This window comes from Pan paniscus, chromosome 10 (genome assembly GCF_029289425.2).
Source record: "Pan paniscus chromosome 10, NHGRI_mPanPan1-v2.0_pri, whole genome shotgun sequence".
Taxonomy (NCBI): Eukaryota; Metazoa; Chordata; class Mammalia; order Primates; family Hominidae; genus Pan; species Pan paniscus.
In genome coordinates, this window is record NC_073259.2 from 46369524 (window position 1) to 46394495 (window position 24972).

General features: G+C 57.1%; 2 protein-coding genes across 6 annotated transcripts in view; one reads left to right on the forward strand and one right to left on the reverse strand.

Moving 5' to 3' along the window:
• HDAC7 (histone deacetylase 7) overlaps positions 1–15368 on the forward strand; it is a 37533-nt gene extending 22165 nt beyond the window's left edge. For 3 of the 5 annotated variants that reach the window (XM_034935969.3, XM_034935970.3, XM_008951105.6), the window contains 21 exons: positions 588–703; positions 945–1070; positions 1791–1882; positions 2073–2183; positions 2322–2502; positions 2709–2905; positions 3154–3327; positions 4499–4718; positions 6083–6216; positions 6381–6501; positions 6779–6828; positions 8168–8275; positions 8510–8565; positions 8740–8827; positions 9924–10043; positions 10279–10376; positions 11386–11504; positions 12205–12338; positions 12619–12703; positions 13873–14011; positions 14204–15368. In XM_034935969.3, coding sequence (XP_034791860.1) covers positions 588–703; positions 945–1070; positions 1791–1882; positions 2073–2183; positions 2322–2502; positions 2709–2905; positions 3154–3327; positions 4499–4718; positions 6083–6216; positions 6381–6501; positions 6779–6828; positions 8168–8275; positions 8510–8565; positions 8740–8827; positions 9924–10043; positions 10279–10376; positions 11386–11504; positions 12205–12338; positions 12619–12703; positions 13873–14011; positions 14204–14249 — 2515 coding nt within the window. In that variant the 3' untranslated portion in view covers positions 14250–15368. The remainder of the gene's footprint in view (positions 1–587; positions 704–944; positions 1071–1790; positions 1883–2072; positions 2184–2321; positions 2503–2708; positions 2906–3153; positions 3328–4498; positions 4719–6082; positions 6217–6380; positions 6502–6778; positions 6829–8167; positions 8276–8509; positions 8566–8739; positions 8828–9923; positions 10044–10278; positions 10377–11385; positions 11505–12204; positions 12339–12618; positions 12704–13872; positions 14012–14203) is intronic. The other 2 variants (XM_063593071.1, XM_034935971.3) reach the window with 1 other exon arrangement.
• Positions 15339–24972, reverse strand: SLC48A1 (solute carrier family 48 member 1). Its single transcript, XM_034935977.3, has 3 exons — positions 24708–24972; positions 18901–19068; positions 15339–17948 (listed from the first exon to the last, which is right to left on the reverse strand). The coding sequence occupies exons 1-3, from the start codon at positions 24841–24843 to the stop codon at positions 17812–17814; spliced, it is 441 nt and encodes a 146-aa protein (XP_034791868.1). The 5' UTR covers positions 24844–24972; the 3' UTR covers positions 15339–17811.

Here is a 24972-nt window from a genome sequence, read left to right on the forward strand (position 1 = left end):
CACATGCACCCTCCACCCCTGCCCCCGTGTTAGCCATGAGCACACACACTTGCCTCCTTCCTCCCCAGTTGCCACAACCAGTCCTTACCCTTCCTCTAAACATAATGCCCCCAAGCCCCTCTCTCAACTGATACCTGCCCTCTTCTCTCTTTAAATTCTCCCCACCCCACCTGAGCCCTTCACACACACACACACACACACACACACACACACACACACACACACACACACCCTACTGGCTTTTTTCTTGCACATGAGCCCCTTCTCTCTTTATATTTTCCCTGAGCGCAAAAATGTCCTGGTTCCCAGAGCAGGTTCCTAGTGCAGGTGACAGAGCCCCCAGTGGGCTCTTCACCCACGCACCAAGCACCTGGCTTCTATGCCTAGGTCAGAGCTCTGCACTGTAGCTGCTGGAGCGGACAGGCGGCCCACTGCTGCCACCTGGAGATGGTCCCCATTCCTACCAGCCCCACGTTGCCCAGCCCTGCCCGCTGCAGCCTCCCCCTCAGGTCCCAGGGCCCGTGCTCAGGGCAGTGCCCGTGCAGTGTCCCCACACCTCTGAAGCAGCCTTGGCACTCGTTCTGTAGAACCCTGGAGCCCCTGGAGACGGAAGGAGCCACCCGCTCCATGCTCAGCAGCTTTTTGCCTCCTGTTCCCAGCCTGCCCAGTGACCCCCCAGAGCACTTCCCTCTGCGCAAGACAGGTGAGCTGAACAAACAGGCGGACCTTTCAGGCAAAGGAAGGGGGAAGGGCCTCGGACATGGGGGAGGAGTGTGCAGGGGTGGGCGGGCTGGGCAGGGCCAGGAGATCATCGGTAGGCTAGGATCTTCTTTCTAGTTCTGCCTTCTCTTTCCTTGACCGATAGAGATGACTGGGACTGAGGGATTAAAGGGTGGAAAAAAGAAGGGTGGTGGGGGCCTGAGTGACGCTGGTGCTCCCTGCAGTCTCTGAGCCCAACCTGAAGCTGCGCTATAAGCCCAAGAAGTCCCTGGAGCGGAGGAAGAATCCACTGCTCCGAAAGGAGAGTGCGCCCCCCAGCCTCCGGCGGCGGCCCGCAGAGACCCTCGGAGGTGAGGGCCGGCTGAGCCAGTGCGGTTGCCATCCTCAAACCTGGCTGGTCTTGTCCCTTTGGGTCAGGCCCCACCTAGACAGGGGTCCCCTCCTTAGGACTGCCATGCGTGGTTGCATGGGGGTGTCCCACACACTTGCCGAAGTGGGGGAGTTGGGGCTGAAACCCAGTCCCTGCTCTGTTAGCTAAGGTGACATCTCCCAGAAAAGGGGGCACCCTTCAAAAAATTATGCAAAGGTGCTGTAGGCCAAAGGTGGCCTGTCTTCTTCCTGCTCTGATGGGAAGAAAGCAGGAGGCCGGGCGCGGTGGCTCACGCCTATAATCTCAGCACTTTGGGAGGCTGAGGCAGGTCAATCACCTGAGGTTAGGAGTTTGAGACCAGCCTGGACAATATGGTGAAACCCTGTCTCTACTAAAAATACAAAAATTAGCCAGGCACGGTGGTGCATGCCTGTAGTCCCAGCTACTTGGGAGGCTGAGCCAGGAGAATCGCTTGAACCCAGGAGGTGGAGGTTGCAGTGAGCCAGGATTGTGCCATTGCACTCCAGCCTGGGCAACAGAGCAAGACTCTGTCTCAAAAAAAAAAAAAAAAAGAAAGCAGGAAGCAAAGGTGCTCGTTAAGGAAGGGGGTGCTCCTGGGTCTCCTGCACCAGGCGGCCTGGCTGTACCCTCCTGCCCACCCTGGCCTCTGACTGCACTTCCCTCTCTCCCCAACCCTCAGACTCCTCCCCAAGTAGTAGCAGCACGCCCGCATCAGGGTGCAGCTCCCCCAATGACAGCGAGCACGGCCCCAATCCCATCCTGGGCTCGGAGGTAAGGCCTTGCCGAGACTGGGCTCTCCTGGGGCAGTTCTGAGGCTCAGCCTTCTTCCAGCAGGCGGCCCTACCTGGGCTGGGGCTGCAGGGTCTGGGCAGCCCCTGCCAGAGCCTCCTGGGTGTTCTGGGGAAGGTGCGCCGGGGTAGAGGTCTGGGACCGGTGACCCTCGCCCTGCTCCCTATGGCAGGCGCTCTTGGGCCAGCGGCTGCGGCTGCAGGAGACTTCTGTGGCCCCGTTCGCCTTGCCGACAGTGTCCTTGCTGCCCGCAATCACTCTGGGGCTTCCCGCCCCTGCCAGGGTGAGTGGCTGGGGTGCCCACCCCCACTCCAAGCCCCCCCAGCTTCTTTCACTCCCTTTTCTTGCTGCCTCACCCCATCACCTTCATTGTTCTCTGCTGGAATCTTCTTCCCCGTGACTTCTCCCGCCTCTCCCCCAGGCTGACGGTGACCGCAGGACCCATCCGACTCTGGGCCCTCGGGGGCCAATCCTGGGGAGCCCCCACACTCCCCTCTTCCTGCCCCATGGCTTGGAGCCCGAGGCTGGGGGCACCTTGCCCTCTCGCCTGCAGCCCATTCTCCTCCTGGACCCCTCAGGCTCTCATGCCCCGCTGCTGACTGGTGAGTCTGCTGCTTCTTCAGGGAAGGGGCTGGGTCCCTGCACCCTGCTAAGAGCCAAGCTTGGGATGGACCCATCCTTCCTCCCCATCTCTGTCCCCCTGCCCTGCGCATTGCCCTGCTGCACCCTGGCCCCCCACCCTATACCCTCGCTTCCTTCCATTGCTCCCTGTGGTTCCCTCCTTATTCCACCCCCCGATTCTTTCCAGTGCCCGGGCTTGGGCCCTTGCCCTTCCACTTTGCCCAGTCCTTAATGACCACCGAGCGGCTCTCTGGGTCAGGCCTCCACTGGCCACTGAGCCGGACTCGCTCAGAGCCCCTGCCCCCCAGTGCCACCGCTCCCCCACCGCCGGGCCCCATGCAGCCCCGCCTGGAGCAGCTCAAAACTCACGTCCAGGTGATCAAGGTGAGAGGAATTGGGCAGTGGAGGTTGAGGGAGTGCTTAACTGGGGACTTAGGGGCCCAAAGAAGAGGGGTACTTAGAAAGGGCAGGGAACTGGAGGGCAAAAGAGGGGGATGTGGCTTCTTGGGGCCCAGAGCTGCATGGCAGCTGGAGTCCTAGCAAGATGACTAGCTGCCTGGCCCAGCCCACCACCTCCCACCCCATGCCCCTCGCTCCACCATGGCTTCTCAGCCAGGTTCTCCCCTCCCCAGAGGTCAGCCAAGCCGAGTGAGAAGCCCCGGCTGCGGCAGATACCCTCGGCTGAAGACCTGGAGACAGATGGCGGGGGACCGGGCCAGGTGGTGGACGATGGCCTGGAGCACAGGGAGCTGGGCCATGGGCAGCCTGAGGCCAGAGGCCCCGCTTCTCTCCAGCAGCACCCTCAGGTATGGCAGTCCCCACCTGCCCCTCAGAAAGTGTCCTCAGAAGACTCTGGGGCCTGGCATAAGATGGGGAAGGGAGGGAGATACGACATCAGTGCAACAGGCAGCTCTAGGACCCATGGTTGCCCTATAAGATCCTGGGTGCTGGATCCACACTAAGGTGTAGGCACACACACACATGCACACTCACACACCCATACACACACATACACACAACAGCTTGCCAGTCTCAGGTGAAGCATGTCCCTTTTCCAGGAAGGAGTCTGTCCTTTCCTGGAGCCACACATAGTCCTGCCCTGGTATGTCTCCCCTCTATCCAGAAAGGTGGCTAGGGCCAGAGGTGGGATGGAGCCAGGCTCCAGCATGTCCAGCAGAATGCTCTCACTGTGGGAATCAAGACCCAGTGCATTAGCTTGCCGGAGCTGTTGGGATACAGGCTGGGTGCCTTAAACAGCAGGCATTTACCATCTCACAGTTCTGGAGGCTGGAAGTCAAAATCGAGGTGTTGGTGGAGTTGGTTCCTTCTGGGGGCTGTGAGTGTGAGGGCAGGGGCTGTTCCCAGTCTCTCTCCTTGGCTTGTGGATGGTCATCTTCTTCCTGTGGCTTCATGTGGTTTCCCTCTGTGAATGCCTGTTCAGATTTCCTCTTCCTACAAGGACAATAGTCATACTGGGTTAAGGCCCACCCTAACGACCTCATTTTAATTTGATTACTTCTGTTTGTAAAGACCCTATCTCTGAATAAGGTCATGTTTAGAGGTACTGGGGGTTGGGACTTCAACATATAAATTTGAGGGTGGGGAACATAATTCACTCCATAACACATGATGACAGGCCACACACATGTTCTTGAACAGTTACATAGTCCAGGACAGGAGGACATCCTGGTCAGCACAAGATCCAGCGCCCCTCCCCTGGTTCCTGGCTTTGGAGCCCCAAGGGCCCGGGGAGCTGGTGGAATGGGTGGTCAGTCTGGGGTGCAAACCTGTCAGGGGGCTGCAGGGGACAGGGGGCTTAGAGAGTCAAAGGCCAGAGCCCCACTGGACAGCAGGTCTAGGTTTATCCTGGAATCTCTCTAGGAAAGGGGCCTGCTTGGCAGTTCCCAAGACCTCAGGCAGAAGTAGAGGGAGCAGGACCCTGAAACACTGGAGACCAAGGCCCCATCTTTCCCCTAGGTGTTGCTCTGGGAACAGCAGCGACTGGCTGGGCGGCTCCCCCGGGGCAGCACCGGGGACACTGTGCTGCTTCCTCTGGCCCAGGGTGGGCACCGGCCTCTGTCCCGGGCTCAGTCTTCCCCAGCCGCACCTGCCTCACTGTCAGCCCCAGAGCCTGCCAGCCAGGCCCGAGTCCTCTCCAGCTCAGAGACCCCTGCCAGGACCCTGCCCTTCACCACAGGTGAGACCGGGAGGAGGGTGGTGGGTGGAGGGAGGGGCTCGGCTGCACGAGTCCATGTGGGTGTCTTGGTGTCACTTGGGATGTTTTTAGAGGCCACAGAGCGCTTAGCCTTGTTAGGCCCACGTAGTACCCATGGAGCACATGGAACAGCTGGTTATTGCATTTGGCCGATGAGGACCAAGGCTCACAAAATCTAAGGTGACAAGCCTGTGGTCAAATAGCAAGTGGTAGTCAAGCCAGGATAAGAATTCCAGTCTCCTGCCAATGCACTCAGCCCTTTTAAAAAATGATATTTATTACTGTTGCTCTGCTTGTAAAAAGAGCTCAGAAGTATTTTAGACATTTTGAAGAGTACAGAAAAACCTAAGAAGAAAAGAAAAATCACCAACCAGTGTCCCACCACCCAGAAGTAACCCCTCTGAAATTCTGCTGTATTTCAGTCCAGGCTTTGTTCTGGCCATATGTACATGTACAGATGCCGTGAACACATGAACTACATTTTGTATCCTGCTTTACTTAGTTAACATATTATGAATCCTTCTTGGCATAATTAGTCTTTAAAACTGAGAGTCTCATAGTATTTCATTATTGTATTTCATTTTTACTGAGGGATCCCTTATCAGTTAGACATTTAGATTATAGCTTATTTGAATTTCCTTATGCATAAATCTTTCCTCATGCTTGGGATTATTTCCCAAGGTTCACTCTAAAGGAGTAGCATTCCTGGGTCACATGGTGTGAGCATTTTGAGAGTCGTTGGTGTCCTAGACGCACAGAAATTGACCCTCCCACCCGCAATGAGCAGGACCCTCCTCTGAAGACTTCCCACGGGTCAGACTGAAATAGTCACTTCTCCAAAGCTGGATTTGTCTATCACATGGTCCAGTGTCATCGTGGGCTTCTTAGCTCCCGGTTTGGGGGTTTCCTAGGAATTCTTTTCCCTCCTGCTGCCCCTTGGTAGCCTCTCTGGGTTCATGACACGTGTGTGAGATGCTGTACGTTAGGCCTCATGCTTTGCTCTGAGCACTTGAGGGCCTGGTGCTGGGCCCTCGAGAGCTGGGCCACCCAGCAGTCGTGTCCGCATGTGGGAAAGCCGTGGCTCTGTGGCAGCCATGTTGGCTGGAGCTGTGTTGATGTGTTGGCTGCTGCCACCTGGGGAAGTGTCTGGGCGTGTGTGGACAGGTGTGAGGGGCTGGGGCTGGGGTAGGGGCAGGATGAAATGCAGGCCTGTGTGGGTGTGAGGGGTGTGTACCCGCCCGGCTCCATGTGGGTGCCTGCTGTGGCGGTGCTGGCGTGTTCTCTGCAGCCAAGGCCATGGGGCGTGAGGACTCCCTGGGTCCCCGCTCTGACCCTTGCTCCTGCAGGGCTGATCTATGACTCGGTCATGCTGAAGCACCAGTGCTCCTGCGGTGACAACAGCAGGCACCCGGAGCACGCCGGCCGCATCCAGAGCATCTGGTCCCGGCTGCAGGAGCGGGGGCTCCGGAGCCAGTGTGAGGTGAGGAGGCGCGGGTGGGGCCCGAGGAATGGGTGGAGGGAGGAGTCATGGGAGGGGAGGGGTGGGGGGCCCTGGGGCCCATGAGAGATGAGGGGCACATGGGGTGGTGGTGATGGGAGGGAAGGGGCGAGCATGAGCTCAGAGCTCTGTGGTCCCCTTTTCAGTGTCTCCGAGGCCGGAAGGCCTCCCTGGAAGAGCTGCAGTCGGTCCACTCTGAGCGGCACGTGCTCCTCTACGGCACCAACCCGCTCAGCCGCCTCAAACTGGACAACGGGAAGCTGGCAGGTAATGGCCTAGTGGCCCTGTCTCCCCATGCCAGCTTACCTCACCCAGCTCCCATGCACTCCTGTCTCGGCTCTGCCCGCCCAGCCAGCCTCCTCCTGCACCCTGGACGTCCCTACTCCAGCTTGCTGCCGAGCCCCTCCTCAGCCCACCTCCACCTCTCCCTTCCATATTTCTCTCCCCCAATACTCACCCGGCCCTGCTGTCTGGGCTCCCTGCTCCCTGTTGGGCCAAAGGCTGAGAGTATTCACGCTGACGTGGGCTGGGCCTCTCCCCGCAGGGCTCCTGGCACAGCGGATGTTTGTGATGCTGCCCTGTGGTGGGGTTGGGGTAAGTGTGCCCAGGGGTCTCAGGGGGGCGTTGCCAGGGCTCTCAGCTCTCCTCCCTGTGGTTCTCCCAGGCCCAGCCCCTGCAGAACCTCTGCTTGTTGTGGTTCTGCCAGACAGGGTGAGCCAGGGACTTCCTGAGGTGCCCCCTGCAGCAGGAAGCTCCTTTTGGACAGGCGTGTCTCGGACCCACAGTCTCCCCCGAATGCGGAGTCCAGCCTAAGCCTTGCCCCTAGAAGGTGTCTGGTAGATGTTGAGTGAGGTTTCAGGAGCAGGGCCAAGGCTGGGGCTTAGGATCATCTCTCCCTTCAAAGACCCCCATGACTGGGCATTGGCCGTCAGGCTGCTCTGTCTGCTCTTAAGTGGCAAGTTGGGGTACCTCAGCCTGGTCCCCAGACCTTGGGCTGCCTGGTGTGACATCACGGTGGTGCTTCCAGTGTCCTTGGCGATCCCAGCACTCCCTACTCCGGGACACAGCCCCAAACTCCGCTCGCGAGCTTTGCTTCCTAAGTCCTCACCCCTTTGTGAAGGGAGCTTCCCGCTCCCTCTGGCTCAGCTCTCCTCGCCTAACACTATCCCTGCAGTAGTTTCTCAAGCAAGGTGTGTAGAGGCAGGGGATGGAGGCCTCATTCCGGAGGGAAAGTGGGAGCTGTAGCTGGTGGGGGACTTTGGGAGCCAGTCAGTGCCCTATTCACAACTTCCCATTTCTTGCCACTTTCTGGTTTTTCCAACTGTTGTTGCTTCTGTTTTCTCCTCCCTCCTCTCCCTCTCTGTCTTTCTCTCTCTCTCTCTTTCTCCAGCCTCTTGCGACTCTCTCTGCCTTCCTCGCCTCTCTTGGTCTGCCTCGCCCTCCCCATCTCCCCATCATGCCCCCCGGCCCCTCCCTAGCCTTGAGGCCCAGGGACTGGGTTTGGGGGGCCTCCCAGCCTGGGCTAGGGGCCCTGAGTGGAAGACAGTGGTGCAGACGGCCCCTCCAGCTCCGACCGTCCCGCAGGGCCTGAGCAGAGTCAGCTGGGGCTTAAAACCCCCTCCCGGCCCAAACCCCAAGTCCCGCCCAGGTAACGCCATGCCCCCTCCCCTGACCGGGGAGGCAGGCGTGATGCTGCCAGCAGAGTGCTGGCCAGATAATGGGCTGGTGCTGGGACTTAAGCTGGGAAAAAGTCACGCTGGGATCGGGGGACACAGGAGGCCTTGCCTTTGGGCGGTGGGGCACTGGGGAGGCAGCACTGTCTGCCCAGCTCCCTGCCCCTGGGGTCCTGGCCGTGGGGTGGGGACCACCCCCTTGGGCCCTGGCTCCTGTGTGAAGCCTTGGATGATGCGGGCCCTGACTCTGGCTCCCGCAGGTGGACACTGACACCATCTGGAATGAGCTGCATTCCTCCAATGCAGCCCGCTGGGCCGCTGGCAGTGTCACTGACCTCGCCTTCAAAGTGGCTTCTCGTGAGCTAAAGGTAGGAGGTTTGGGTTGAAGGTGGACACACCACAAAGGAGGCAGCAGAGTGGGGTAGTGGGGAATCCAGGCCCAGAACCCCAGGCATCGCATTCCTCTTAGAGATTGCTACGGGGTTTTGGAGGGGAAATTGAGGGCTCTGGGAACCAGGTTGAGATTGGAACTCTTGGGGTACGTTCAGGCAGCTGTGGGTCAGAGCTGTCTGTTGATTGACAAGCATTCTTTCTTTTTCCAGAATGGTTTCGCTGTGGTGCGGCCCCCAGGACACCATGCAGATCATTCAACAGCCATGTAAGGCTAAGGGAAGACCTGGGTGGGATGAGGTGGGGGGCAAGCCCCCAGGAACTTCCTTCAGGGACATTCTCTCTTCTTCCCTGAGCTTTCTCAGGCTGGGCCAACCCAGGGGCCTGGGGAGGTGAGGGCATGTGGAGAGAATGGGCTGGCAGGACCTGTCTCTCCTTCCAGGGGCTTCTGCTTCTTCAACTCAGTGGCCATCGCCTGCCGGCAGCTGCAACAGCAGAGCAAGGCCAGCAAGATCCTCATTGTAGACTGGGTAGGTGCCTGTCCGTAGCACCCTCCAATTCGAGAGCCCTGGGGGAAAAGCCCTGAGCCTGATGTTAGAGATGTGGCTTCATGTCTTAGTTCTGCAGTAGCCTCTCTGAGCCTCAGTTTCCCCTTGTGTAAAATTTGGGTGAAGATAACACCCACATCACAGTTGGGAGGCCTAGAGGGGATGGCGTGTGGGAACGCATTCAGCCATCGCAAACCCCTGCAACGAGTAGGAGCTGTCATTTGAGTGTTGTCTTTTGACCTCTATTGGCTTCTTTTGGCAGATCTAGTAATTTCTGCATTTCCTGTACAGGTAGTGATGATAAGAATAATAGCAGATAACATCAGTACACCACTAATCACATCCAGACACTGATGGTTTTACACATGATGGATTTAATCCTGACTATAACCCACTTTACAGATGAAAGTGAGCACAGAGAGATTAAGTAACTCACACACAGTCATTCGTAAGTCATGAGATGGATTTGAACCCAGGCGGGTTAGCTCTAGAGTGCTTGCGTTTAACTGCTAAGCTATGTCCCTTCTGCACTGACAGCTGTGTAAGAGACATTTCTAAGCAGAAGTTGAGAGCGGTGGAGGACCTTTGCACACTTGAGTTCCCGCATGGTCCTGTGAGTCGAGTGTAGGGCCCAGCTCTCCCTAAGAGGGATGGGGCTGGGCCTCGTGTACCTGCCCCTCTGTAACCGAGCTTGGTTTCTGATCTCCTCATAACTTCATGACTTTATGCAAGACAGAGTGGTTCCTGATATGTGTAACCCTGAACCCTTCCCTCTCCTTGCCACTAACCCCATGTCCACACAGTTACTCTCTCAGGTGGGCTGGCCTGAGATTGGGACACCTCCTCTCCTTCAGGATCTCATATTACAGCCAGCCCTGTCCAGCACAGAGAGGCCGAGGTTCAGAGCCGGGCAGTGGATTACGTGGGGCCACTCGACCATGTGGCTTTAGGAACCCCAGGTTCCTGATCCCAGTCTAGGGTCCTGACCTCAGAATGGCCACTGACCTTGAAACCCTTCTAACCTGTCCTGGCCCCCATCTCTCTGCCTTCCCTAATCGCTGCCCGTCTCCCTACACAGGACGTGCACCATGGCAACGGCACCCAGCAAACCTTCTACCAAGACCCCAGTGTGCTCTACATCTCCCTGCATCGCCATGACGACGGCAACTTCTTCCCGGGGAGTGGGGCTGTGGATGAGGTAACCGCATGTCAGGGCCACATTTTCCAGCCTCATTGACCGCCTCCTGGCACTTACTCTGCCTCTGTCATGACGAGCTGTGTGATCCTGGGCAGACTGCTGAGCCTCTCTGATCCTAAACTCCCCCACCTGGAAATGAGGAGGCTGGATGAGCTGGGCTGGCAGCTCTAACAAGCTGGTGTTCCCCTTCTGGGACTCTGCTGTCCTCATGTCTCTCTTGCCTCCTGTTTTCCAGGTAGGGGCTGGCAGCGGTGAGGGCTTCAATGTCAATGTGGCCTGGGCTGGAGGTCTGGACCCCCCCATGGGGGATCCTGAGTACCTGGCTGCTTTCAGGTATGTGCTCTGGGGGCCCAGAGGGGCAAGTCCACCCTCTCCTGTCCCTTCTCCCAAGAGCACCAGGGGGGAGGTGATCAGTTGGATTGTCAGCCTGTCCCCACCAGTTCCTAGACATTGTAGGTGAATGCCAGTGAGAATAGGACAAACAGAGAGAAGAATGCAAAAGTCAAAGGGTGCTTTGCAAAGGCATACATTACCGAGAGCCAATGTCAAACTGATTGCTGGCAGATGGGTGGTGGAGTGAGCAGAGCTGGCACATTTAGTCAGAGAAGGCTGCCACTCTATTTGGGAAAAGAGAATTCTGGAAATGGATCTTCAAACACTTTTCTGGAGTTATCTCCATGACAGCTAATTCTACGAGAGCCCTGGGCTGGAGTTCCTGGAGTCTTCTCAGAGCCCAGGGCTATGAAGAACACCCAAGCAGGCCCCAGAGTTGGATCAGGGGTAGAGGAAGGCAGCTGGGGGGGTGGCCTGGAAGAGGGAGAGGATGAGAGAATGTAGCCAGGTGGCGCAGAACCTCAGAGGACCTAGTTGTCCCCTACTCAGCTCTCAAGTAGTGAGTAGCTGGGTGTGGTCAACTCAGTCCAAAGGACTGAGCACTTGTAGTCCCTGAAGCTTCGTGACCAGAGTCCATCTCCGCAAGGCTGTGAGATTACCCTTTCCCTGTGGCTCCGGCCATTGCACCCCACAGATGCTTGCATGCACACACACACATGCACACACACATGGTCACACACACTCCTCTTTCATTCCCTCTGGTGCTCCATCCTTGGCTCCTTTCTGCCTCTTGCTAGTTAAGTCCCCTAGGGGGCTGAGTCCTCAGGCTGTGTGTGCCAGGGACATGGGTGGCCAGCCAAGGTCAAGGAGGTCAGAGAAATCTGCCAGTTGTGCTGGGGCATTGGGAGCCTTGGAGTCCTAAGAACAGGGTGCCCCACCGCAAAGTTGGCAGGACCGCCCCTGGCAACCCTGCACAGTACGATGATCGCCACTTCTTGTGACCTCACAGGATAGTCGTGATGCCCATCGCCCGAGAGTTCTCTCCAGACCTAGTCCTGGTGTCTGCTGGATTTGATGCTGCTGAGGGTCACCCGGCCCCACTGGGTGGCTACCATGTTTCTGCCAAATGTAAGGGAGCCTCAGCTGAGGGGGACGTATAGGGACAGAGAGCCAGGCGGTGCGGGGAGTTGGGAGGCACTCCCAAGTCAGAAAGGGAAGGTGGCAGTGGCCAGCCCAGGGCTTTCAGCCTGAGGACTGGAGTATGGCAGCTGGTCCTGAAATTCCCCGGGATCTCCTAGCCGAGCACAGCCCAGGCCCTTTCTCAGGACCAGGCCGGTTCACCACGGAGGGCTTGACCAGGTCATACCCATGGGGACTTAAGTCCAGTAGGCAGGAAGCTCAGCCGTGGGACTCCCCACCACAGCTGGGTTGATTCCAGGTGGGCTGGCAGCTCCTCCAGAGGAAGGGGAGAGAGGAGCAGCACTCTCAGAATAGAGGGTGGCCACAGGGCCCAGAGTCCAGAAAGAAGAGAGGGTGTAGCTCAGTGAAAAAGACACAGGCTAGAGTCAATGACCCAAGTTCAGGTCCTACCTTGCTGCCACTTACTAGCTGTGGGGCCTTTCCCAAGGCCCTTAACCTCCCTGAGCCTTGAGTGAAGCATACTAGTAGGTTTTGTACGACATTCAATGTGAAAGCACTTTGGAAATAGTGATTGATACATGTGAGTCATTCTTTATTAGGGAGGAAGCAAGCAGGGAAGCCACAGGGGTAGAGAACAGGGTCACCTCTCCACTCCCACCCCGCCCATTTCTCCCCTCCCAACCTCTAGGTTTTGGATACATGACACAGCAACTGATGAACCTGGCAGGAGGCGCAGTGGTGCTGGCCTTGGAGGGTGGCCATGACCTCACAGCCATCTGTGACGCCTCTGAGGCCTGTGTGGCTGCTCTTCTGGGTAACAGGGTGAGCCGTCTCCCTCCCCCATCCATGCTTCTGTCAGGCAGGTAAGCCCGGCTCTCAGGACTACCCAAAGAGCAGGCAGATGGGATGGGACAGGGTGGGAGTGGCCAAGCCTGAAACAAGGTAGGCGAAGCGGAAGCCTCTGTTCCAAGTCAGGTCCAGACAGCATCTCCTGGCCTAGGTAGAGTGTGCTTGTGGCTAGAAGGCTGGGGCCCCTGGGGTGGGAGTGAGCTGGGCCTGTGGGTCCCTGAGAGACTGGTGGCTGATGTACTGTTTTCTATAGGTGGATCCCCTTTCAGAAGAAGGCTGGAAACAGAAACCCAACCTCAATGCCATCCGCTCTCTGGAGGCCGTGATCCGGGTGCACAGTAAGTGTGGAGATGGGACACTCGCTGAGCTCAGACTGAAGGATCTTGGTGGTACCCTGCCCCACCGTGGCCAGATCCTAGGGCTTCCGGTGCCAGCCAGGTGACCTGCTGTTGGTCTGGAGTAAGATTCCTGTGAGTGACCCAGGCAGCAATGGTGAGCACCCCCCAGTGAGGGGGTATCCTCTGAGCCCCCCCGATGGAGCCAGCAGGGCCTACCAGACAGTGGCCCTTCAAGGTAGGGACTGGCCTCCATCTCTAGCTACAGCCCTAGACCAGGGCCAGGTCAAGAGCAACACTCAGGCCTTGTTTGCCAAAAGGCCTGGTTCCCATCCCTCCCCTCAGTCCTGGCCACAGGCGTCTCAGGAGCTCTGCTAGCTTGGGGGCTGCGTCTTGGGATAACCCCCACATTTGTAAAGTACTTTAAATTTTCAACTTCAACTCAACATCTATTGAGCATCTTATGTCAAGACCCATAATCTATACTAGGGATAAAAACGAGTAAAATAGATTCCCATATCAAGGGCTGGGTAGGGGAGCCGTGATGTCTTTACATAATGGTAAAGACATGGCTGATTCCTCTTACGGTGGGTGCCCTCACACTGAGCCAGATTCCAGGACATGGTTCCTCACAGCAGCAGGCAGGAGGAGCATTCTCCTGGCCTGGGCACCCATGCAGAGCGGCCGTGGTGATGGTCAGTTCTCCCATGTTGTGTTCGTCCCACCTCCCAGGCCCTCCTTTCCTGAGTGCTGGGCTGAGCACTGGTGGGGGCTGTGTTTAAGTGGGAGGCCCGAGCTTGGGGCTCTGGGAGGTCACTGTGACACAGACCCTGTCTGCAGGCAAGCAGGCTCTCCTGATGCTCTCAGGAGCCCCGCACCTGTGGGGAATGAGTCAAAGGTGGCCTTGCAGCCACAGGGGATGAGAGAAAGGCTGGGCACCTGCTAGGACTCCCTCACAGCCATGTTGAACCCATCCTGCTTACCCTGTCAGGCTGTGCGGGAGTGGGAGCGAAGTGAGGAGAGGGGCAGGTGGGAGAGCCGACCCCAAGTGGAGGACAGGCCCGCTCCTCCGGGGCCCTGGGCCTGAGACACCAACCTCAATATCCAGTCTAGGACGCAGTGTGGAGGGGCTTGCTTTCTCCAACCCTTTCTGACCTGGCATCTTACCCTAGGTAAATACTGGGGCTGCATGCAGCGCCTGGCCTCCTGTCCAGACTCCTGGGTGCCTAGAGTGCCAGGGGCTGACAAAGAAGAAGTGGAGGCAGTGACCGCACTGGCATCCCTCTCTGTGGGCATCCTGGCTGAAGATAGGTAATGCCAGACCCCTGGCCCTGGGCCCACAGCCTCTCCACCGCTTCATTCCTCCCTGCTTGAAGACCCCGGGTCCGCTATGCAGCCACCCCAACCCTCCCAGGCTTCCTGACCAGGGTTGAGAGGAAGCTTAGCTAAGGCCCTTGCTGCAGCCCTGGTGCTCCAGCATCCCACCCTTGTCCCTCCCCACAGGCCCTCGGAGCAGCTGGTGGAGGAGGAAGAACCTATGAATCTCTAAGGCTCTGGAACCATCTGCCCGCCCACCATGCCCTTGGGACCTGGTTCTCTTCTAACCCCTGGCAATAGCCCCCATTCCTGGGTCTTTAGAGGTCCTGTGGGCAAGTAGTTGGAACCAGAGAACAGCCTGCCTGCTTTGACAGTTATCCCAGGGAGCGTGAGAAAATCCCTGGGTCTAGAATGGGAACTGGAGAGGACCCTGAGAGGAGACGGGCTGGGCGGCGACCCCCACAGGGCTCTCGAGAACAGATTCTCCCCTCCAGTATGGGCCCTGGCTGTGGCCCCCATTCCTCAGGACTGCACAGAGGAGGACTGGCTCCGGCTCCGTCGGGCTCACCCTTAACCACTATTCCTGGCTCTGCAAACCCCAGACTTTGCACACAGCCCCAGGCTCCACACAGAAATGTGAACTTGGCCTCAGACAGGCTGGCCCTTCCTAGGCTCTAGGGGCTAGGGGGGAGTGGGGAGCCAAGAGGTCCCATATTCCTGAGTGCAGGGGGAGTCCCTCTCGCCTGCTTCCTCAGACGACTCTGGAAGCTTCCCTCTACCACCAGGCACTGAGACGAAGCTCCCTGACAGCCAAGACTGGCAGCCCTCCATCTGGTCCGTACCCTCGCCAGTGGCCCCCCTACATCAACCTCCTGGTGATGCCCTGGTGGAGCAGATGGGTGCTCTGGGAGTCCTGTGCTTCCTGATCCAATGGTGCCAAACCCTTCATCTCCCCCAGAAGCACAGCATACCCCTGGGACCCCTCGGCCACTGCCCACTCGGGGAGCCTTCTCTGTTTCTGGGGCCTCCCCCACCATAGCTCTGATTCCCACCCCACATAGGAATAGCCTGACTGAGGGGGAAGGGGTGGGAGAGAAGATACAGACATGGAGGAGGGGAGGCTGCTCTGGCAAAGTCTTCAAGGCTTTTGGGGGTCCAGGCCTGGGGTCAAGAAGGAAAATGTGTGTGAGCATGTGTGTGAGTGAGGCGTGTGTGTGAGCGTGTGTGTGAGTGAGGCGTGTGTGTGTGTCTTTCCTAGGACCCATCATACCCTGTGTATGTATGCATGTTTTTGTAAAAAGGAACAAAATGGAAAAAAATCTGAACAATAAATGTTTTATTTGCTTTAAAAGTGCCTCTGAAAGGGCCCCCCAGAAGTGAGCAGTGCGCCGTCAAGCGGGTGTGCAGGGCACACAGCTGCACGGCACAGTGTGGGTCTGAGTCACTGCCGGAGGAGGGACCAGGGTGGTCTGGGCCGCAGCCCCTTTAACAATCTGCCCTTCCTGCCCTGCAGGAAGAACCCATTCTGAACACACCCTGGCTGTCCCTGGCTGCCCCACTTTGGGGTGACAAAGAGGAGGCAGCCCTGGGCTGAGTCCACAGAGACCAGCCCTGATATGGCAGGAGTGGGGGTGGGGTGGGGGAGTGGGAATACAGGAGCTCAGCCCCAGCTCACCACGGCATCCCCAAAGAGTTGTGACTCAGACACACCTGGGTTTAAGTCCCAGCTGGGAGCTCAGGTAAGTCAAATCGTCTTCTGGGGCCTCTGTTTATCAGTAGAAGGCTCCAGAAGTATACACTGTTGATGGCTCCTTCCCGCTCTGATGCACCATGCCTGATTAAGGATACACTGAGCCTAGAAGAGAGAAGGAGTGAGGCACAGGCCTGGACAAGCTTACCCAGCCTAAGCAGAGAGGAAGGCGCCAGGCTGGCAGCACCTGCCTTTGTGGTTCTGAGTCTGTCCGGTTTTTCCAGCAGGAAGAGGAGCACCTCATTATGTTAGACCTGGCCCAAGCTCCCAGCAGCCTGGCAGAGTGTGAGGGAAGAGGCGCTAATCCCTTTCCCATCTGGCCTGGCCTCTCGGGTGTGGACACCAAATCCCGCAGGGGTTGCTGTAGCTATGCCCGTGGGCATCCTTGCCCTGGCTGGGGTGTGCTAGAGAGAGGAAAGCTGGAGGAGGAGAGCTGAGCTGGTGGTTACCCCATGCCAGGAGGGCCAAGGCAAGAGGGCCTGCAGCCCCAGAGATACTGACCCTGTCCCCTGCCCTCCAGGGCACAACTGAACTAGGGGAATGGCTTAATCAGATAGCTCGAGAACTGCCACTACCACTCCCTCCCTGCCCACTCCTCCCAAAGTCCACCTGTTCCCGCAAGAGTCCCACCTCACAAGCAACCACCAGAGGCTGATACAAATGGCCGCTGTATTTTTGCTAAAGTGACAGTGACACAGATAAGGCAAAGAGCTGAGGGGCAGGACACATCAGATGGGAAGGGGGAGACCGTGCAAAATGGCAGTCTAACAGAAAATCATCCTTGTAACAACAGCCCCTTCCCTCCCAAGTTAGGTGAGCCCTTGGGCCAGTGTATCAGCAGAAAAGCAGATTTGTGTCCTTCAGAAGGGAAATGTAAAAAGGTGAAAGCTCTAGTTGAAGGGCAGTGAGAGGGGCTGGAGTGGGAGAGAAGGTCTCTCCTGGCCGGTGGTCTGGGTGCAGTAAGGGCACTCTGAGAAGGCAGAATGGAAACGCAGGGCTGGAGGGGCATGGGCACAGGTTTGGGGGCTCCTTCCAGCCTCTACTATGTTGCCCCCTTCCCCAAAGCCCTTACAGGGGCAGAAGCACATTCCCCGTGACCCTGAGTCTGGCCTCATTTGGGAAGTCTTCTGGGGTGTATGGATGCCTGTGTGTGTGAGTGAGATGGGTGGGGGGCCACGGCTATCTGGCTCTAGCACACTCATGGGAGACCAGCTCTGGGAACAACAGGATGGGGTGCTGGGATGGGGGCTTAAGAGGTCTCTGCTAGATATTTCTGAACTGACCTCCCCAGGTGCCCATCCTGGCCTTGGGAAGAGAGTGCCTAGGGCAGCAGGGATGGAAACCCTTGCCTGCAGCATAGGTCCAGGCCTCATGGCCCTACCCCTTGACCTCTTGACTTTGTTGCCCTGGCCTTAAGTACAAAGATTCCTCACTGCGTGCTAAGAAAACAGATCCAGGCCGGGCACGGTGGCTCACACCTACAATCCCAGCACTTTGGAAGGCTGAGGCGGGTGAATCACCTGAGATCAGGAGTTCGAGACCAGCCTGGCCAACATGGCAAAACCCTGTCTCTACTAAAAACACAAAAATTTGCCGGGCATGGTGGCAGATGCCTGTAATCCCAGCTACTTGAGAGGCCGAGGCAGGAGAATTGCTTGAACCTGGGAGGCGGAGGTTGCAGTGAGCTGAGATCGCACTACTGCACTCCAGCCTGGGTGACAGAGTAAGACTCCATCTCAAAAAAAAAAAAAAAAAGAAAAAAAAAAAGAAAGAAAAGAAAACAGATCCATTTGAAAAGGTCTAAAGCTGCCCTCTGGCCAGGCTGTTGAGGAGCAACATGGCAGGATCCCCTCTCTACCACACTCAGGTTTCCTCGAAAGGGGACGGGGCAGGACAGCTTCCTGGGAGACCACACTCGTCCTGCTGTGTATTTTCTGCCACAGTTCTGGGGTCACCAGGGGGTGGGAGTAGCCTCTCCCAACATCTCAGAGGCTGAGTCCAGGTCCTAAGGCCCCCCCAGGGTGCAGAGACCTCACCCCCTGGGTCAGAAATCGCTGAGGATGCTGATGTCAGCAAAGTCAGCCCGGTAGCGGTGGGCATAGAGGCTGAGCAGGAAGGCCCACTTGAAGGAAATGAAGCTCCAAACGCTGGAGAGGTAGTAGCTGGTGGGGTCTGTGAGGCCTGCAGGGAGAGAAGTACCGACAGTGACTTCGGCAGGCCCTGCCCTCGGCCGCTGCACCGGCCACAAGGCCAGGGCCACCCTCCCCACTCAACATCCCTGCAACGTCCTGGCAGCTGAACCAACCCTTCAGAAAGACATTGTGATGGAGGTTTTAGAGCCATGGTCCCCAACCTTTTTGGCACCAGGGACTGGTTTTGTGGAAGACAATTTTTCCACAAAAAACTTGGGGGGATGGTTTGGGGATGAAACTGTTCCACCTCAGATCGTCAAACATTAGATCATCAGGGGCACGCAACCCTCGCATGCGCCTCACAACAGGGTTTGCGCTCCTAATGCCCACCGCTGACCTGACAGGAGGCGGAGCTCAGGCGGTAAGGCTCGCTTGCCCCTCACCTGCTGTGCGGCCTGGTTCCTAACAGGCCACGGACCACTACTGTTCCACGGCCTGGAACAGTAGAACGGAGCTGGGGACCGTTTTAGAGTATTCCAGGGTTTTCAGGCAGGAGGCCGTGGGGATTAGGGAAGGGCGGGGCTGGCCAATCACAGGTCTGTATCATCCACTCCGCTTTTGTGACAAGTACCCTAGGCCACCTCCAACCTGCTTTAGTTAGCATCAGACTCCCGGAAGAAGGACCTCTGGTTATTTCCAGCCATAGCCACCAGAGGGCGCTCCCATCCCAGAGCTGAGCACAGACTAATGGGTCCCAATATCAGGAGTGCTTGTATGGGCTATGCACTGCTCAAGACTTCACATCAGTTTCATAGAATCCACCCAACTTGCGAGGTGGGGACTTGTTTTCTCCACATGAACCATAACAAAACCCGTGCCCAGGGAGGTTAAGTAATTCACCCAGTCTCTTTGGAGGTAACCTGTGGAACCAGGATGGGAATGCTGCTAAAATCCCCGCTGCTGTCCCTCCCATGCCCTCTTTCCCTGGGACCCGCCCTCACTCTGATGCCGGGTGATGGCCAGCACGAGGAAGGTGCAGAAGGCAGCGATGGAGACGGCCGAGAAGAGGACGCCCACGAAGAAGAAGCCACGCAGCCCCTTGAGCCAGGTCCTCCAATAATCTTGCATGTACATCACGTGCGTCACCAGGACCCACAGTGCCAGCACCCCTGCAGGAGAGACACATCAGGGCCCATCCCCAGGGTGCTCCAGAGCCCTGCAGATCCACTAGACCAGGCCTATTTGCATAAGAATACCAAGAATATGGTCTTGTCACTCATTCCCTCATAGAATGGAGTTTTCCTTTTCGGAGGCTGTGATATCAGAAGCAGGTAAGAGACTGAGCTGCCTGCTAGTAAGCCCAACATTAGAGAAACCTGCAGAAATACAAAACCCTACCATTCTCTCTGATTTTATTTTGTTTTGGAAAACATGAATATCTCTCACAAAAATGTTATGTTAATTCATGTTATTTTTAGTATTACTTTAAAATGCTAAAAAATGTTCTAACTTCTAATATAGTATATATCAATAGCTAAAACTCACATACATAAAATTTGCATGGAGTTTCACTACTTTTCAAGAGGATAAAAGGATCCTGAAAACCAGAAAGTCTGTGCCTCAGCAGCCCAGCCTGCTTTCTGGGGACTTGCCACTGTCTACCCTGAGGGCCACAGAGCAGGGAAGCCATGCTCCTGCCCCATGCTCCTCCTCCACCCAGCCCTCAGAGGCCACAGTCTCAAAGTCACAAGGCCTGCAGGGCTCTTCCCAAACTGCCTGAGTTGGTTTTGCAGGATGAGGAGGTCCAGCCATGAAGACTCCAGGGCCACCCAACCCCTGAGTGGCCTTATTGTTCTTGGCCAGACCTCATGCCACTCCCTCCATTTTGCGGCAAAGGGCAGGCCATCACCACCTGCACCGCCCCCCACCCCCACTGCCCCCAGCTTTTCCTGGGCCTGGCCTCTGCGCCTGGGTGGACACTTCCTCTAGGATGCCAGCTGCCACCCAGCCAATACAATACAAAACAACCCTCTGTGCCAGGCAGTGCCTGCTGGTGCAGCCCAAAGAGTGGAACAAATATCAACTCCATTGGCAAGGGTCCGGGCAGGGCGGTGGATCCCGGCAAGGGACGAATGAGGAAGGAGGCAGAGCCAGCTGCAGGCTCTCAGCTGGTTGGGTTGCAAGGTGTGGGCCACTCAGGCCGCTGCATCCTAGGAGTCAGGAGGCCTTTCCAAAAGGCAGCTGCACACACGCCACTCAGAGTAGTTACCAAATGTGCACAGGAAGGATAAGCATCTGGTTGGGGAAAGTGGTTATCTCTGGCAATGGAGACAAGGAAGGGACGTTGATGGGGCGGTGGGGGTGGGGAAGTGCTTTGAATCTATGGGAATCTATGCTATTTTGTTTCTTAGGCTGTGTGGGAAATCTATGCTATTTTATCTACGCTGTTTTCTTAGGCTGGGTTATAAGGGTGTTTGTTAAATCATCTATCCTTTTTTGTGTGCCTAAAATATTTCATAATTTGTTTAAGGGGGAAAAAGGCAGGAGGAAGCTTGTCACTGTGGAGCTATGCTCTGGTTACCAGCTCAGAGGCTGTCCCAGTTTGGCTGTCCCCAGGCAGTCCAGTGAGGAACAAAAACCCATGAGACTCCAAGCCAAGAAACCAGGAGCCTGGCACTGCTGTGTCCCAAAGCCTTGGTGTTTCCACATCTAAAAATGGGTGGGCCCAGGGGTCCTGCCAGTTTAGGTAACTGGGCCCAGGGTTCTACCCTAGTGAGGGTGAAGGCCTACCAAGCCTACAGCTTCCCTCAGCCCCTGCCACCGTTTGACCCCCCGAACACTCTCCCAGCTTTGCCCCTGCCCACCTCCACTCTTCCTCAGGGGGTGGGGGCCTGGAATGTGGGTCCCCCTCCTACTGAGATCAGGGTGGGCCAGGACAAGCATCTGTTCCTCCCCACCTAGTCTGGATGCTGGAGTGGGCCAGAGGTGGACAGGACAATCATCCTGCAGCTTCCTCTTACCTCCTACAAGATCTGGATTTTTATACCAGCCACCTTTCACAGAAGTCCCTCCCACTCCTCACATGTGTCCCATGTTTTCATTTGAGGGAGCTGTTTGGTTTATAAAGGGCCCTGGGAACAAGGGGTGTTGTCACTGAGCACACTCAAGGAGCAGTCTGATGGGCACCTGTCTGGAACAGGTCCCCTCGCCCTCTGTCTCCTCGTGCCACAGAGGGGTTGGGGAAGTTGAGCTCTAAGATCCTTTCCCACTCAAAGATTCTAGAAGCCAGCTTGGGAGAAAAATAAGGTCAGAACAATTCCTCTGTGACTCAGCAGTTTCTGGGTTAGGAAATGCTGAAATAGGGGCCTGTGAAGATGCCATCTCTTAGTCCACTGACCACGATCCAGTGGTTCCCCAAAACTCCCACCCCCATGTACATGCACATACCAAAGAGGGCTGAGGGCAGGAGGGAGAGGAAGACAGCCATTTGGGGGCGTTTTGGGCCCTGTTCTTTGTTAATAACAGGCATGGTTTACCCACCTCTCACCTTCCCTCAACCTTGCTCCAGGCCCTGCACAGAGGCCTCCCCTCCAGATAAACACACATCAAGTTTGGAGGCAGGCCTGCTGCCCACGCCCTGGCTCCCACCACCCTCCTGGGAAGGGAGCTCTCCACCAGCCCTACCCAAGGGGGTCACTGAAGGAGATGGAGCCCCTCACTGGTCCCCTCCCACACATCAGGCAGGAGGCAATGTATCTCCCTAATACCCTTCCCTGGCACACTTGGGGACTCTAGGAAGCCTGGTTTGTAAAACTCGGGGTGGAATGGACAGGTCCCCAATCCCACCTGGCTGCAAGCCCACACCAGACCACACCGTTGCTCCATCCTACCTGTTTCAAGGAGCAGAGTCCCTGCTTAGCCATGTGAGCTTACTGGCTCACAGCCGATAAGCTAAGGGTAAGGAAGGCATAGGGTAGGGCGGTGAAAGCATCCCCAGTGGCTGGGCTGGAGGTGAGGAGACAGGAGACACCCGGGGGATCCCACAGGGTAAATGCAGACAAGAAGGACACTGGGCCTAGGTCAGGCCCCTCTATTCCTTCCTAGGCGGAAGACAGTCCTGGAGCCCCAGGGCTCTTGCTCACAGCTCACCTGGGAAAAACATAGAGCTGTTTAGACTTCAGGAGCAACTTTTCTTTTTCTCTTTCCTTGGTCTACTAAACCCAGAGCAAGAGTTTGTGTTTTCCCCCAGGACTCCCACAGCAAAGCCAGACCAGGTAGATCCAACCCACACCTGCCCGCCTCCCCAGGAAAGCCAGTCTTGCTTCTGCCACTGCCTTTCTCCAAAGCCACTTCTTCGAAGGTACCCATCAGGATGGGAGAGGGTATCCCCACCCGTGAACACTCTGCCCACCAGACCCAGGGGCTCCATGACTCTGCTCCAGAAACTGGCACACCCAATCAGTCCTTGCCTGGTCCAACACAGGAGAAGGAGCATGCTGGGGCTACCCTTGGGTGACTCAGCAGATTCTGAGCTATAAAACGCTGAGTCAGAAGTAGGGTGCTCACAAGTTAGTTAATCTGCTGACACTTTACCCCCAAAAGAGGAAGAAGGTTGACTGGCCACAGACCCTCTGAGAACCCACTCATGGTGGGGAAGGTCGGAGGCCCAGGCTTGGCAACCCCTCTCCCTGCCACCATCCACCACCACCACTACCAAGCAGTTTTGGCTCTTCCACAGCCACTGTCAAAGATCAGACCATCAGGGAGATACCAGGACCCTACTCCAGCTGGCTGCTGCCCTAGCGCCTCTCTCTGAAGGCAGCTCCACAGCTGGCCTGCCTCATAGGCCAAGGGAAGCCTGTGGGGAGGGAGAGAGGGCAGAGTTGGGTCGGAAGAAAACCCCAGGCAACTCCCTAGAGTATAAGAAAGAAGGCCTTTTCCACAGCCCTCTAGGAGGCAGCTGGAGACTCAGGGAGTGGGCAGCACTGCAAGATTTCAGATCTGGAGGGAAGTCAGATGTCTTTTGGGGACATCTCCTCCCACTCCTAATAGATGAGGAAACTGTGGCCCAGGACAGGGTCAAACGGCCAGGTAGGGTTCACCTCCACTTGTACCAGGCCAGACTCAACACAACCAGCTGAGATCCCAGGCTGGCCCTCCCTCCTCATCCTTCTCTTGCCTTCGGTCTTCGCAATGCAATCATAGGGCTCTGACGCCACCTTCCAGAGGGGAAAGCAACAGGGCCAATAGGAAACAAAAAAGTGGCAGGGAGAAGTGAACCTTGAAAAGCATGGAGGGTGGCGGGGTGCAGTGGGGAAAGGAACTAGGGCTCTGTAGATAATGCGCAGAGATGGGCCAGTTGTCCTCAGGATCCCACAGGTGGTGAGGCAGCTGGGCAGGCAGAGAACACCCTAGCCAGGGTGCCCATCCCCCCTTCTTGGTGACCCAGTGCTTTGTTGGCATTGTGTAGGGTGGGGCCATGTATGCCCCTCTTCTAAGGCATTAACCCCACCTCATGCTGCGACTCTACCCAGGGATGGCACTCAGCACTCCCTGTGGCAGTGAGTAAATTAGTTATTTTTAGTTATTCCATTTAGGGTTCTTTTGGCAGAGGATTTTAGTAATGGAATATAATCATCATATGTAAAAGTATTATCCTTATACGTATTTTCTTCCCAAAGTCCTTTCCCACACATATTATTTCATGTAGCTGTGTAATCCCGGGTAAGCAATTTATTTAACTTCAGGCCTCAGTTTCCTTATCTGTAAAATGGACATAATAGTAAGGCCTACTTCATGAGACTAATGTAAGGATTAAATGAAATAAGGGAAGCAGGTTGCTTAACATAGTGCCTGACACATAGAAAGCATTTTTTTAAATGTTAGAAAGTAGAGATAATATTTTTCATCTTCATACCAATTATATGGCACGGAGAGGTTAAACTGCGAGCCCAAATGTGCACAGCAAGGAGCACTGGTCAGCCCAGAGCCCCCATCAGCGCACCGATGCTTCCCCTTCCCTCCCAGAAGCACAGAAAGGGCGGCTGGGCTGCAGGATTTGGCAGACCTTGGCTGAGGAGCCACAGCAGACGGGTAGCAAAAAGGCACCAACATGGGTGGAAAGAGAATGTCCAGTTTCTATGAGATCCCTAACGCGGTCCTCCCTGTGGGTCTCAGCAGAGGGCTCTGCGGGGGAGCCCTCTGGAAGGAGGCAGATGGGCTTCCCCAGCCACCCCCAGCCCTCTTCCTTTCCCACTTCTTCCCTCTCTGCCCTCACCCAGCACCCAGGGAAGGGGCGCCCGGGGGCAGGGGATCCCTCAGAACAAGCGTGTGTGTGTGTGTGTGTGTGTGTGTGTGTGTGTGTGTGTGTTTGGGGATAGGAGGGGAGAGTGTGTGTGTGTGTGTGTGTGTGTGTGTGTGTGTGTGTGTGTGTGTGTGTTTGGGGATAGGAGGCGACCAGCGCCGCGGGCGCGCGGAGGGGACACTGTCGTGGGGCAACTGGGCGGAGGGCGACAGGCAGTGTGCCGTGACAGATAACCCGGGCGGCGCGGCAGGTCTGTGCAGCCGGCAGTGGCGGGCCGTCGGCACCCCCGGGTGGCGCCCGGGCGGGCATCGGGTCCCGGAGGCACCCAGGAATGCCCAGGAGCCCGGGCCCGCGTGGGGCCTGCCGCCGCCAACCGCTGTTTTCGAGTAAACACTCCACCCGCTCCGCGGGGAAGCGCCGCTCGCGGGGAGCGTCCTGGAGCAGCTGACAGCGCCCGCCCCGCAGCCGCGCACCCGCCCCGCGCCGCCCAGCGTCCCGGGGTACCTGCGAGCCCTCCCATGGCCGCGGTCCCCGGCTGTCGGTAGACCACCGTCCAGACGAGGAAGATGGAGAAGCCGGCCACGGAGCTGATGCCGGAGTAGGCGGCGCGGAGGCCGAGCTGCAGCCTGGACGGGGCCATGGGGCTGCGGCGCCGGGCGGGCCGAGGGCGAGCGCGGCCGAGAGTCACAGGTGCAGGGCCCGAAGCCGCCAGCCGGAGCCGCGGGAGCCGCCAGAGCAGCCGGCGCCCCGCGCTCCGCCCCCGGCCCGC

Bases quoted from the DNA above. Each gene is read 5' to 3' on its own strand.
- SLC48A1 (XM_034935977.3), bottom strand. From the start codon at position 24,843: ATGGCCCCGTCCAGGCTGCAGCTCGGCCTCCGCGCCGCCTACTCCGGC. The intron at 19,069-24,707 runs GTACCCCGGGAC...TCTCTCCTGCAG, and splicing joins GGCCATGGGAGGGCTCGCAG to GGGTGCTGGCACTGTGGGTC. The intron at 17,949-18,900 runs GTGAGGGCGGGT...CTCTCCCTGCAG, and splicing joins GGCCATCACCCGGCATCAGA to GCCTCACAGACCCCACCAGC.